At 51.8% G+C, this 14,408-nt stretch overlaps 1 protein-coding gene and 1 non-coding gene across 19 annotated transcripts in view; both read left to right on the plus strand.

The window, feature by feature from the left end:
- Cux1 (cut like homeobox 1) overlaps positions 1–14,408 on the plus strand; it is a 349,043-nt gene that overhangs the window by 249,709 nt on the left and 84,926 nt on the right. For all 18 annotated transcript variants that reach the window (XM_074075668.1, XM_074075669.1, XM_074075671.1 and 15 more), the window contains one exon: positions 7,149–7,197. In XM_074075668.1, the coding sequence (XP_073931769.1) occupies positions 7,149–7,197 (49 nt within the window). The remainder of the gene's footprint in view (positions 1–7,148; positions 7,198–14,408) is intronic.
- Positions 3,970–4,042, plus strand: Trnaa-ggc (transfer RNA alanine (anticodon GGC)). The gene has a single exon. It is a non-coding gene; the product is annotated as a tRNA-Ala (tRNA).

Raw genomic sequence — 14,408 nt, forward strand, 5'->3', positions numbered from 1 at the left:
GCAGTGGGTCACACAGCCCAGTGGACCAAGAGTCCAGGGCTACTGTTGTCCTGTCTTTCAAAGACTGTGAAAAGTAAACCATCTTCCTTCTGCAGAAACAACTTCCAGACTTTTTCTTTTAAGTCATATTTGTAGAATTGGGTGCAGTGGCTCACGCCTATAATCCAGCTTCTTGGAAAGGAAAAATCGGGACATCAAGGTTTGAGGTCAGCCTGGGCAAAAGTTTAGCAAGACAAGCTGGGCTGTGTCTGCGATCCCAGCTACTGGAGGATTGTGGTCTCAGCCTGACCCAGGACAAAACTTAGGACCTTATCTGGAAAGTGGTAGAGCACCTGCCTAGCAAAGTGTGAGGCCCTGAGTTCAAACCCCATAGCTGCCAAAAAGAAAAAACTAAAGGCCAACTACAGATTTACATGTATTTATGAAATTTTACTAAGTATCAGCCAACAGACCCGGGGTGCTCATCAAACGCCTGGCACCACAGTCAAGGCGGGAGGGGTGCCGGTGTGACTTCATTTCAGTGAGTCAGAGGAGAAAACTCATTTCATTAGCTCCATGGATCTTAAGAGGTACTTAATGAAATCAATATCCATCTCTTATTAAAGAGTCAAAATGAAATGGGAATAGTTGAGTGTTCCATTAACAACAACAACAAAAATGTTTAAAGCCAAAAACCAGCACCATGGCGTTAGTTAGGTGCTGTGCCCTCAAGTCAGGCACAGGCAGGGTCCCTACTGTCAGCCTGTGCCTAACATTCGGGACACATAAGTCAGTGCTGTTTTCTGGAAAGTTCTGTGCCATCCCATGTGCAGACATGGCACACCATGAAGACCTACAGGAGTGACGGAAAAGTTGTCACGGGCGTGCACAGGTTCCCGCCACCTTGTGGTCAAGGAGGCACCTCGTGTGCCCCACTGTCCTCTGCCCAGCAACCCCATCTCTGTCCTCAGTGATCAGTGATGCAGACCAAATGTCCTGAGCTCCTCGAGCCTTCGTCCCCCTTGGTGGGGTGTCACTATACTGCATCACGGCGGCTCTGTGCCTCGTCGTGCCTCCCCGGGAGTGGGCAGTGGCACTGCCCACTTCATGTTGAGATCCCAGGATGTTCCCCTCCCCAGCAACCCTGAAGGTCAGTGCCAAGGTCACTGACCCCTTGCTGACTGGGCCCAGATGCCTGCTGCCCCAGTCGCAGCGCAGTGGGCCCTGGGCAGGCATGCTTGATGGGACACTGACCTCCCTCAGTCGCTGGCTTATCGCACACCCCCAGGAGGACAAGTGCACACTGGGCCAGGACTCCACGAGTGCCTTCCCTGGGTATGACCTTGACGTGGCTCACATATGGCCGCAGACAGGCCCTTCCTCCCGGTGGTATCGGCCTCTGTGCTCTGTGCAGCGTTTCCTGTGGGCTGTCCACCACCCCTCCCCAGCTCCTCCTCTGTGTGCCCTGGTGGGAGGGGGATTCCAGCCCCATCACAGAGTCACCTTCCTCAGAGCCTGGCCCTCCACCCCTTCCCCACCTGCTCTTTCTAAACTTGGCCAGCTCCTGTCCGTCTCCTCCCAGTGCTGAGCGACTCAGGCCTGACGTGCAAGTGTCAGGAACACGACTCATTTGCCAGGCGCACCATGGGCAATAGCTGCCAGGGGAGGGAGGGCCCATGTACAACCACGCCGACTTCTTTTCTGTAAAGCATAAAAGATTCTCTTTTTGATACCAAAAAATTTTAGTCTGCTACTTAGACCATTGGCTTTTGATTCAAGTCCTTCAAGACGTGCCGATCTGTCAGGAGGAGTGTGCTGAACCCTTTTTCAGATGACTTGGAGATACTCACTGGTCACTCTGTATCCAAGATTCCGTGTCCCTACAGATCCCAAATTCCTGGATGCTCAAATGCTGTGGATAAAGCGTGAGGCTGAGCAGGGTGGAGCTGGGCCATGCGGCAAGGCCCTGTCTCAAAAGCAAAAGTGACTGCACAGAACATCCTGCCAGACGCGAAGTCTTTCTCGAGGACTTTTAGTAGCTAACACAACGTAAATGCTTTGTAAGTAGTTGTCACACCGTATTGCGTAGGGGATAATGACCCCAGGAAGGTGTGATGGTGTTGGGTACAGGTGCGTCTCCATGACTGCATGAATCCGAGGATACAGAGGGCCACACGTGCTGGGTTTTCTCAGCCCCTGGCACCTGTGGTTGATAGAATATCGAAACACACAGCAGCCATGCCCTGCTGAGGGACGCCTTTGCAGCCTCGGTGAAAGGAAGTAGCCGTTTCTAGAGTGGATATAATTTCCCCTCCATCAGCATTAACTGTGTCCTTTGAAGTTCCTCGTAAAAACTGTGTGCTAGCCCAGAGAACACCCTGAAACGACCTGAAGGGAAACGGGTTGAACGAACTATATATTCTAGGCCAGAGTGAAATGATCCACCATTTGAAGCCGGAGCTGGGCAGAACACGGGCACAGGTTCATGGATCAGCAGAAGCTGTTTTGGCAGCTCGTAAAAAGGTGAGGGAGCTGGAGTTTTGTAATAAATCCTTCTGCTGAGCCCACAATACGTGCGGTTATTGCGGACATTGGAAAAATAAATGCTTTTTAAGTAATGTCCGGCTCCAGATTCCGAAGTGGTGTCTGAGAGTTGAAAATGAAGAAAGAATAAAAACCTTTGCAAGATTGTTGATACTTCCACGTGCAGCTGCACTCACCACCACCCTCACAAGACACCTTGAATGGATGTGATGCTATTTCTTCCAGTCCCTCGAGTCATTTCCACCCTGCTTCCCAGCGCAGCTGGTCTGGTAGGACTGGCTTGGTCGGAGGGGGTAGAAGTGGGGGCTGTTGGAAGGTGGAACCTGCATCTTGGTCCAGGCTGGAGTTCGGCTGCACTCTGCACCTTCCAAAGGCGTGATCGCGTGATCCAAAATAAAAATGCACCTCCAAAATGATAGCACACCTACTGACTTTTTTTTTTTCCTGTACCAGGGATTGAACCTAGGGCCTTAGTGCATGCTAGGCAATCACTCTGCCACTTGAGCCATGCCTCCCAACCCCAGCCTCCAGAGTTTTTGTGTGTGTGTGTGTGTATGTGTGGTACTAGGACTTGAACTCAGGGCCTACCCCTTGAATCACTCCACCAGCCCTTTTTTTGTGTGTTGGTTTTTTTGAGATAGGGTCTCGCAGACTGTTTGCCCAGGCTGGCTTCAAACCACGATCATTCTGATCTCTGCCTCCTGAATAGCCGGGATTACAGGCGTGGGACAGCTGTCGGCACAATGCCAGGGCTCAGTGTTGTCATTACCTTTTGAAATCTCGGGAAAACTAAGAGCGGCTCTCGAAATTAAAGGTGAGGGCAGCCATTGTGATTACCGTCAATATTTTGGTGAGTTCCACGGTTGCTTAGGAACCAGCGTTAAACTGACCCACAGATGGGAAACTTGAAATTCATTTCCAGCAACCGAGAAGGCACCTTCCTACTTAAATGTGACTCGGGTTTCTTGTTATGAGTGACTTGAAATCTTTTGGAGATAAGACATTGTTTCCTAGATATTAAGAATCCTGGTGAGTGTTCAGAGCCATTCACTGTCTGTGAAGGTATCCAGAGAAACCGGTTGCCATGGCTCATGCCTGTAATCCCAGTTACCTGGGAGGTGGAGATACCAGGATCACTGTTCCTGGCCAGCCTGTGCAAAAAAAAATCTAGTGAGACCCCATTTCAACAAGCCATGCATGGTGGGGTACTTCTGCAATCCCAGCTATGTGAGAGGCATAGTACAAGGATCACAGTTCAATGCTGGCTCTGGCAAAAAGCACAAGACCCTATCAGAAAAATAACTATAAAGCACCTGGGTTGCCGGTGGCTCACACCTGTAATCCTAGCTACTCAGGAGGCAGAGATCAGGGGGCTCGTGGTTCAAAGCCAGCCCTAGCAAATAGTTCACGAGACCCTGTCTCAAAAAACAATCACCAAACAGGGCTGGTGGAGTGGCTCAAGTGGTAGAGCGCCTGCCTGGCAAGTATGAGGCCCTGAGTTCAAACCCCAGTGCCGCCAGGAAAAAAAAAAAAAGAAGAAAGAAAAGAGCAAAATATAAAAGAAAAGTTGAGTGATATGGAGGACAGAGGTGGATACGCCAACCATATACAAATAGTGAGAGAGCTCCAAAGTGGAAAGCACTTGAATGAGAGTTCAAGCAAAGTTAAAGAAAGATGAAAGAACTCTTTGAGGACCAAACTGGTGAGAGTAGAAAAAGTCTCACTGGATCCACTCGGAGACTCGACTCCCTCAGGCCTGCACCGTCCCATCCTCCCCGCAGAATCTGCAGCCAGTTCTGCACGTGTGCTGGAGAGAGAAGCTGGGTCTTGTCAACCCTCTTTTCCCTGCAAACATTATTTTTGGTACTTAGCAGCCATGTGGTCCCGCCCTACATCTGTAGCACTGGCAAGACATACAGGAAGCATGTCCGCATCTGTGGTGCCCACCCCGGCCCCAGAAAACTTGACAAAGCAATGAGTGGATGGATGGCATTAGTAGTGGGGGACGTTGGTCATGTGTCTGGACTTTTTGTTAAGTGCATGATGAGCTGAGCGTGGTGATGCACACCTGTAATCCCAGCATTCTGGAGGATGAAGTAGTCTACTACCATACCCTGAACATGCCCGATCTCTTCTGAAGGAGATGACTGCAAGTTCAAGACCAGCCGGAGCTACATAGTGAGACCCCATCTCCAAAAAGAAAGTGTGATGAATAACTGACCCCAAGTCCAAAGCTGTTTAAACTTGTAATGAGATGCCGGGCATGATGGCGCATAAAATCTGAGCCATCGGGAGGCGGAAGTAGGAGGATCACCGTCCAAGGCCAGCCCTGCAAAAGCCTGAGACCCTACCTGATGAACGAACTGAACACAAAAGGACTGGGGACATGGCTTAAGTGCTAGAGCCAAGCACAAGGCCCTGAGTTCAGTCCCTTGTAATTAACCCTAAGAAAAGTTGGAAACTTAGTTTCATTTCATACCTGATTTGGTCCTCACACTGAAGCCTTTATCTGCAGCCCTTAAGACAGCAACTCCTTGAGAGCTTGTTTGGAGGTTCTAGCAGGGAAGCGCAGTTACTCGTATACCCTTGACCGAAGAACGGTCCTCCTCTATCAGGGATGGTCGTCCTCTTCAACCGAGCGCGCGGCTTCGGGAGGGACACACATGGAGCGGTGAGGGAGGAAGGGGACACCTGCCCAGCCAGCCAGATCAGCTGAATCAACCCTGGCGATCAATGGGGTGACAGATGTCGCAGCCCTCACATCCAAGACAGCAACTCCTGTGTGTCTCAGTCCCTTGGCACCTTTAGTGACCTTCTTGACCCTTCATAGTTATTAGACTGTCTTTACATAGTTTTCCTCTAGGACCTCAGAGGTTGTGTTTTGGATGACACCAGGGAATGTCTTGTCATTCAAGCTGTCCCCACCCCTCCCCTGCACCCATTGTGTGGCAAGAGCCTGGCTGGGTTGTGATCTTATAGGGACTCTACCTTCCCCACGAAATCACCCTAAAAATAGCTCCATTTAACTAGGCCATTCTACAACAGGCTCTTTCAGACTTTCCTCGGACCAGTCTGAAAGCCAGCTACTATTTCAGACATACAGTGGGTGTCCAACCTGATCCCAAGGCCCCTGCCACCCCAGGCAGGCTGCTGGGGGTTGATAAGCTGCCCCAGTGTGCAGCTACAGACTAGAAAATCTCCCACATCAAAAACCGACCCACCCCGGGGCCAACTCTCAGAGTTAGGGGAGGGTGGGTGCCATGCACAACACTTACGAGGTCTTGGGTTCAGAGCTCTCATGGTTAGGCCTGTCCTGGTTCCCAGAGCTGTCCAGGGAGTAGACTTGGCAGGACAAGGCACATTTGGGACTCTGGCTTCCAGCTGGACCCAAAGTCCTACAGATACAGGGCCAAGTCCCAGGACTTAGGATCAAGGAGACATGCAGTCTGGCCTTCATAGCACTCATTGTGTTGGGGGTGGACATCAAATGAAAACCTGAGCCAAGCGTGGTACTGCATGTCTGTAATCCCAGCACTCAGGAGGCTGAAGTAGGAAGATCAAGAGTTCCAGGCCAGCCTGGGTTACATAGCAAGGCCCTATCTTAAAAGAAATAAATGAAAAACCTTCCAGCTAGGTTGAGAAGACTGTGCAGTACTCAGGGGCAGAGGGCAGTCCTGCTCGCACAAAGGGAGACCCTTGTCACTTCTAGCCTGGGTGGTTTAGGCTCCTGTGTGTGGTGGATGGCACAGGCCCATGGGGTAAGCCATGGACAAGGCCAGGCAAAGGGCAAGAGCCTTTGACTACTGCGATCAGCCAAGAGCACTCAGGGGCACGTGGACTCAGAGCGACACCACAAGGACAGCCCCAATCCCCAGCCAGGGTCCCCGTGGCTGTCACCTTCCACTCTGCCTCCTGTGGATGTGCCGGAACCTTCCTGGGAAAGCAGCTAGTCTTGGCCTATGGCCTCACAGGGCACCACCAGCCCCTTTCTTAAAGGTGGGCATTGATCTGGTCTCGCGATTCCAGCCCACTATGGGATTCTGGGATTGGCCACCCTTGTGAGCTGGACTCTGCAGACTTCACAGCTCCCAACTCCATCACCATCTGCGCCTCCCTACAACCAGTGGCTCCCTCTGTCCTAGCAAGGCCTTCACTGCTAAACGTGTTTTCCTAATGTAGCCTTTTCCCAGCTCCTCTCACGCTCAACCTGGCAAACTTCTACTCATCCTTCAAAACCCATCCTGCCTTTCATTTCCTCCGAACCTTCCATGGCTCCCTCCCCAAGGAGAAATGCAGCTCTCCCTCCTCTGTTTTTCCAGAGCACTCTGTTCACACCCCCACTGAAACTTATGGCACAGCACACTGTATTTTGTCTGGTTTGGGCTGTGCCTCCCCAACAAGATTAGGGGGTCCCTCCAGGGAAGCCCTCCCTTGCCCAAACACATGCATATCAAAAGAGCGAATGAAGCCAGCAGGCCTGTCACCTGCTTCATCATAATAAGTAGGGGTGACCCTTTCCCTAGACTGGGGACCCTGCCTCACCCTGAGCCAGAACGCCTGTCCTGTCGGTCACCTCCTGCACCTGCCTTGTTTCTGACTAACCTCTCTCCCTCTCGCCTCCCCAGGGCCGACGAGATCGAAATGATAATGACCGACCTCGAAAGGGCGAACCAGGTGGGACATCCAGAGCCTTTAGGCACCAAAACCCCAAGAGCACACCAGTCCCGGAAGTCGCCTCCCTCTAAGTCAGGAGGTTTTTCTTGTATTTTTTTTTCCTTAACTGCTGCTGACATGGGCACTTTTAATGACAATGTCGTGAGAAGGTGGAAAACATGCGAAGTCCCCAGCACTATTTCCTTGGCAAAGGCTTTGGTGTGACCACAGCATCTCAGACACCTGGGATGCACGTCCACCCAAAGGGCCTCTTTTTTTCCTAATCTGTGGTCCCTGTGACACCCCTTGCACTGCAAGTTACATGGTAGAGATATCTTTGTGACTACCTTGTCACAAGTTGCAGCCACTTGCTATGGAAGGGGCCCAGCTGATGATCCCTCGCAGCTGATGCTGAGCGGACAGACACACCTTTCAGGAAATGCCCAGCGAGGATCTGGCACAACTCAGTCAGATAGGCCTAACTCTCAACTGGCCAGACAGTCCCATCACCCCGAAAGCCCCCTTCTTTGTGCGGGCCTTGCAGAGGATTAAAGCATTCTGCACTGCTGCTCCAAGAAGCAAGAGGCCTCCCCCACTGGGCTTTGTATTGTCAGGAGAAGCAGAGCCAAACAGTGACAGGTGTGTCAGCCCAGAAGGCCATGCACTGTGACCTCCACCACTCAGTTATACAGCTAGGTAGCTGGAAAGTTACGGGGCTTGCCTCTGGTCACCCAGGGAGCCCAGTCCTGGGACGCCATGAGACAAAACTTCCTGCTGCCCACCACCTTCAAGAGTTCCACAGGCATTTACCTTAGTGGCACTGCCATCCCAGATCCGAGCCAGCAAGGGAAATAGCGTCAGCACCCATTTCCTGCCCTATAAAATCAACTCAGAGTCCAACTCGGAGAAGTCAGTTTGCAAATGGGAGGGACAGTGACCGGTGGCTTTGTTTTCCTTGGGAGGGCTTGGCGGGTACAGTGTGCAGTGCTGGTGACCTGAAGTAGTCAGAAGGACCGGCCACTCCGCCAGGGCTTGCTTGGTGCTCTAAGCACACTGTTGCAATCCAGTCACTCAGTCCCCTCAGCGGCCCACTGAGGTCAGTACAGTTAGGATCCCTGTTTTACACATGGGAGACTGAGATCAGAGGTCAGTCTGTTTCAGGACCAGGAAGCCCAAAGCCTGGCTTTAGAGGTCTGTGCCCTCAACCATTGCCCCCAGAAATGAATGGAGAACATCCGTTGACAGGGCCACTCTTCCCAAAAGCAGCCGTGTGTCTGGGCGACCTGTAGTGCTCCTCTGCTTCACTCACGTTGGGACTTTGAGCCATCTTTCATCTGAATCTGCTGAACCCACTTCTGGCCCCCTTTGTCTTTATTTGGTTTCATGGCTCCATGGGGCAGAGACCCAAAATCAGAGGAGCTATAGGAAGGGGGTGGCCTTGCTATGTCACCTGGTTGCACTTGTAGCTCTCAGATTTCCACCCTCCTCCAAGGCTAGCGGGAGACAGCCTCCCCTCCTCCCGGCTGTCACTTCTGGGTGAGCCTGGCCTGTCCAGCGTCATAGCTGCAGTCTGAATGTCAAGTGCGCGGTCAGGAGCGGACCCTCCCTAAATTCCTAGGACATTGGTAGTGGATGCACCTCTCAGAGGACTGAGTTCCCTGAGCCACCAGGCAGGGATTGTAAAGACAGGTGACAACTCCAAAGTGACACTCAGTTCAGGTCCTAACTGGCACTTCCTCACTGTGTGGCCTTGACCAGTCTCTCAATCTCTTCCATTTCTTAATCTTAAAAAGAAGGACAGGTGCCGGTCCCTGTATCTATAATCCCAGCTACTCAAGGAGCAAAGATCAGGAGGATCGTGATTTGAAGCCAGCCCAGGCAAATAGTTTGCAAGACCCTTTCTCAAAAAAAAAAAAAAAAAAGAAAGAAATCACAAAAAAGGGCTGGTGGAGTGGCTCAAGGTATAGGCCCTGAGTTCAAACCCCAGTACCACCAAAAAAAAAAAAAAAAAAAGAAAGCTGAGCCTTGAGGACGTTTTGCTAAGGAAAATGAGCTAGTCACAAAAAGACACGTTGCAGAATTCCACCTAGAGGTGGCATCCAGAGGTTCACGGAGACAGAGTGCCATGGCAGCTGCGGGGCTGGGGGAGGGGCAGTTGTTACACCATGGACATGTCTTGGACTTTGGTGGCACTCCAGTGTGAGAGCAGTGGGCACGCCATGCTGTATGCTCAGTGGCTGTCACAATGGGAAATGTCGTGCTATGTGTATCTTGCCACAATTCAGAACTTCAGGCTTTTTTTTTTTTTTCCTTCTTTTTGATGGGATGGGGTTTGAACTCAGGGCTTTGTGCTTGCAAAGCAGGCACTGTACCACTTGAGCCACACCTCCAGTTCAGGCTCTTTTTGAAAGGGAGGGAGGGAGGGGATGACGCGGCCAGTCCAGGATCCCTTTACAGGGTGGTTGAGAGGAGTCGGTGTAAGAAGCCTGCAGAAGTCTGTGTAGCCACATTGGCTCCGCAGCTGCCAAAGCACCCCAGGTTTGGTGGGGCAGCTTGGAGCAGCCTGTCCTCAGGAAATGCTGGCTGAGGGGGAGGCGCATGGAATCCTCACCAGGACTCAGCTGAGTTGAAAGCCACCTGTGGCTGCATCAGTAGAAGTAGAGTTTCTAGGATGGAGGAGGGGATGGTTCTATTCATCTTCAGTCATTTTAGACTAGAAGCCACGTGGAAAGAAAACAGTTCCCTGGGGTGCCTCGAGAGTCCACTCCATGCCAAGACAGGAAAGGGAGCCTGACCCCAAAGAACTAGAGGTTTGGGGACATTCCCAGTCTTTGGGGATCTGGAAAGAAAGCAGCACAAAAAGAGTAATTTCAGAAATTTGCAATTAGAAAGGGAAGCAGGGTGTAGTGCACACCTGTAATCCCAGTAATCAGGAGGCAGCGGAAGGAAGATGTGAGTTTGAGACCAGCCTGGGCTACCTAGTAAGACTCTCAAAAAAAAAAAAAGTAAAATAAAAGATTAGGAAGGTAACAGTTTAGGGTGGGGACCTTGTGATTTCTGTCCTTGTAGCTCTCAAGGTCAAGAGGACAGCAGGGTCAGACTTTTCCTGAGACAGAGAAGCCTGGCTGTCCACATGGGCCACCCTGATGGGAGCGAGCTCCCTGTCAGCAGAGCCATGCAAGCAGGTGCAGGCCAGGCCTCACCGAGTGTGAGGTGAGACTTGGCGGAGTGGACAGAAGGAGGTATTAAACCAGGTGATAGGACAGAGTCCTTCTGACCCTGAAGTCTAGGGTTCTGTGAAGACGTAGTCTCATGCAAGAGAACAGCTAGGCCAGGAGTGGTGACTCCTGCCTGAAATCCCAGCGACTCGGAAGGCAGAAGCAGGGGGATGACAGTTCAAGGTTCAAGGCCACTTGGGCAAAGGTAGCAAAACCTTGTCTCAAAATAAATTAAATACATTAATAAAAGCAAAAGGATTTGGGTGTGGCTCAACTGGTAGAGTGCTCGCCTAGCGAGCAGGAGGCTCTGGATTCAATCTGCATTGAGAGAGAGAGAGAGAGACCATCTATGTAGGGAAGAGGTAAACCCCAAATTGTCGAAAGTATAAGTCCCAAGGAAAAGATAGAAGGAAAGGGAGTCCGAATCTAAAGGACACCCAGAGAAGTTGGCATTAACCAGGACCTCAAACTTGGGGGAAAGCCCCCTGTCAGGTGGGCATGAGCTGAAGAGTGGGCTGCTAGGAAGGGGTCTGGCCAACACAGGAAGTGGGAGACAGAGATGTCAGCTTTGCATTCTGGAAGGGGATCACTCTGGCTAAACCCTGGAGAACTCATGGGGGTGAAAGAGCAGAAGGCAAGGTGACAGGACAAAGAGGCCATCCCCGCGGAGATGGGGTGGACTCAGGCCTGGTGGCAGCAGGGCTGCTCCGAGAGCCACGAGCTGCTGTGGGCTCAGCACACATCTGGAGCCACTGCCCCCCGCCGGGAGCCCCCAGGTGGATTAATTTGCTAGTCCATTGGCAAATGACATTATTTGTGCTCCAGGTTTATAGTCAGATGTCCTACTGAGACCCGAAGCTCTGCTTTACTGCTACGGTGCTGTGTTTTTGTGGTGGAGGAGCAGAAGAGTAGGCAGCAGCTGTCAATTAGTCCGGGTCTCCTTGACACCTGCGTGTTCAACTTCAGGGCACTCGAATTAATATTCACTGTCTTAACTGGTGACCATGAAGGCCCAGAACCTTTGACACGCCTTGGTGAATAAGAAGCTACAGGTCTGGACTTGGAACCCTGCCTGGGGGCTTCCTTGTATGGGCTGGCCACTGGCCATGCCCCCTCAGTCCCCAGGCCTGCTCCAGAACAGCTCTGATTCAAGTTGCCAGTGGTTTTGTGCCACTCTGGGCAGTGGGGCCCAGAGGAGTTGTTTAAGCCGAGCTGTGCCCCTGTCAACCCGTCTGATGTTTGTGGCACAAGGCTGCCCTAATGGAAGGCCCTTCGGATTGAGGTTAGGGCTGGAAACCGCAGTAACCGTCCCCAGACAGCCAAGGGCAGAGAGAACTCAAGGGCAGACGGAAGTCAGCAACGCGTGCTGTTCTTTGGCAGGGTTTGCGTGTTCAGGTAGCAAGGGACGCCTGGCTTTGCAGTCAGGACACTGAAGATGGAAGAGATCCCCCTCAAGTCTCTGATTTGGGGGGATGGTGAGGGGAGAAGGAAGCCCCAGGTTCAGGGCTCTGCTTCACACCAGGCCCTCCCCCTGGACCTCCACCCCGCCAGGTGCAACTGCCTGTAGTGTAGGCCCGGCCTTTGCCACCCTGTGTCTGTCCCCAGGATGCTCTCCTGTGCATTTTATGAATCAAATAGCTCCCACATGCAGGGCTGTCACCACCTCATGTCACATACTTTCCTAACACATGGTTTTTTCAGGGCTGGGTTTAGGGACAGCCCCACTGTTGTCCCCAGAGCCCGAGGAGCCCTTGAGGGACCGGGTAGGTCAAGAAGTCCCCATGAACCTTCCTCTAGGACAAGGTGACACTGCAGGCACCTCTCCTGTGACAGTCGGGCCAGCCAGCATCGGATGGCAGGAATTGTCACTTCCACTTCCTGGCCTGATTGGAACAGGAAGAATTCTCTGGGGACACACATAAGGGCCTTAATCACTGATGGCACTGTCACTGTGTCACAGTCCTCGACTTCTGAGACCTGCCTGGCCTTTAGCCATCTTCAACGATGGCTGTTCCCAGTCATGGTGGTCAAGGTTGCTACCAGAAGACAGGCACTGTCCTCATTCTCCCACGCCTTCCTGTACTTCCCCATGTATTATGACACTTTTTTGCTTTTGGGACTTTGCACTTGCAAGGCAGGCGCTCTACTGCTTGAGCCACGCCTCCAGCCCTTTTTGTCCTGGTTATTTTGGAGATGGGGGTCTCGCATTTTTGGCCCTGGATGGCCTAGACTGTGATTCTACTATTTGTACACTTCCTTCCATAACTGGGATGACAGGCCCACCCAGCTATTTGTTGAGATGGGGTTTCCCGAGCTTTTTACCTGGACTGGCTTCAAACCACAATCCTCCTGATCTCAGATTCCCAAGTAGCTGGGACTACAGGCGTGATCCACTGGCACCCAAGCACTCTCATTTTCTCAGGAAAAAATGGAAGGAAGGTCAGCAGGAGAAGTCTCCCAGGAGAGCCACTCAGGCTCAGATGTGGTCAGCTGAGCCTGAACCTTGAGACAGGTGGCCCCGACCAGCACAGCCCCGGGGGCTTTCTGCCTCAGCTGCCTCTGGCGAGCTAAATTCAGTTATCAGCCACAGAAACCAGTTTGCCCTAACTGTACATTGTGGTCTGTTTCCCTGTCCCCACGTACAGACCCCCCTGGCCCGCTCCTTTTAATTCTGGCTTGTATTGGTAGGTTTTGTGGGGTCTTTGTTGTTGCTGTTATTTGTTTTTTGCGGTACTGGGGCTCTGCCAGCCAAGAGTACACACTCGCCTTTTTAGGTTTTGTTTTTATTTTTTGAGACAGGCTGGCCTGGAACTCTCCATTCTCTTACCTCAGCCTCCCTTGTGCTGGGATTACAGGCAAGTGCCACCTCGCCTGGAATTACATCAACTCTGTACTTGAACTTGGGAAGTGAATGCCAGTGCCAACCCTGGAAAAGTGGCCCATGGCTGGGTGGAGCCTTATTTTTTGATGTGTAGTGCTCGGCCTCCAGGGGATGCCTCATGAACCTGGTGCCCTGGCCTTCCCAGCTCTGGCTATTCCAGAACACTTCACAGCCCACAGTACTGAGGTTTGAACTCAGGGCCTCACACTTGATAGGCAGGCACTCTACTACGAGAGCCACTCCACCAACCCCTTTTCGTATCAGATGTTTTCAAAATAGGGTCTTGAAACCTATTTGCCAGGGCTGGCTTCGAACTGTGATCCTCCTGATTTCTGCCTCCTGAGTAGCTGGGATTACGGCGTGGGCACCAGCGCTGGGCTAGGAGGAACTTTCTCTGCAGCTGTAACTGTTGAGCAGTTAGCATGGACCAGAAATCTCCCTCGCCAACCTTGCCACACCAAACACCTTTCCTGGTGTCTGGCTCTAGAGTCTATGTAGAGAGCAGATGATAGGAGGAGATGGTTGAGTGTAGACAGGACAGCCAGCACCTCCTGGGGTAGATTCCTGCCTCATCCAACTAGATTGATCAGCGAGGATCGAGGCAGGCTAACTCCCATTTCCCTTTGAGTTCTCGCTTAGCCATCAGTAGACACGCTGCCACACCACAAAATAAGAATGCACACGGAACAGCTCGGCTCAGCCAGGCTTTCTTCATTGATCTTTTCTGGTAGCAGCCTGTAATTTGCAGAATGCGTAAAGAAGTGGTTTGTCACTCTTCAGTCCTTATGCCTGATGTCTTCCAGTTTTGTCTCAATCATAATTGTAAAACCAGGACAAGTCCATTTACGATAAACCAGTCGTCATGAGCTGTTTACCTGCATGGGTGTGGATCCCCGCCAGGCCTCTGGATAGGCACAATGTGCCCATTCTACAGATGGTTAGATAGAAGCTCACTGAGTTTAGAGAAATGGATGGCTCTGCTTCTTATTCCCTGATGCCCTCTAAGGTGGTGGGCACTGGAGTCACCATCCTCCTCACTGTCTAGGTTTGCAGTAGCCAGTGGCTTTCCCGACCATGAGTTACTGGCAAATGTATGGGAGGATCAGCCATTTCTCCTGCAGCCCCAGCACTGG

The sequence above is a fragment of the Castor canadensis genome, chromosome 6 (assembly GCF_047511655.1).
Source record: "Castor canadensis chromosome 6, mCasCan1.hap1v2, whole genome shotgun sequence".
In the NCBI taxonomy this organism is placed as follows: domain Eukaryota; kingdom Metazoa; phylum Chordata; class Mammalia; order Rodentia; family Castoridae; genus Castor; species Castor canadensis.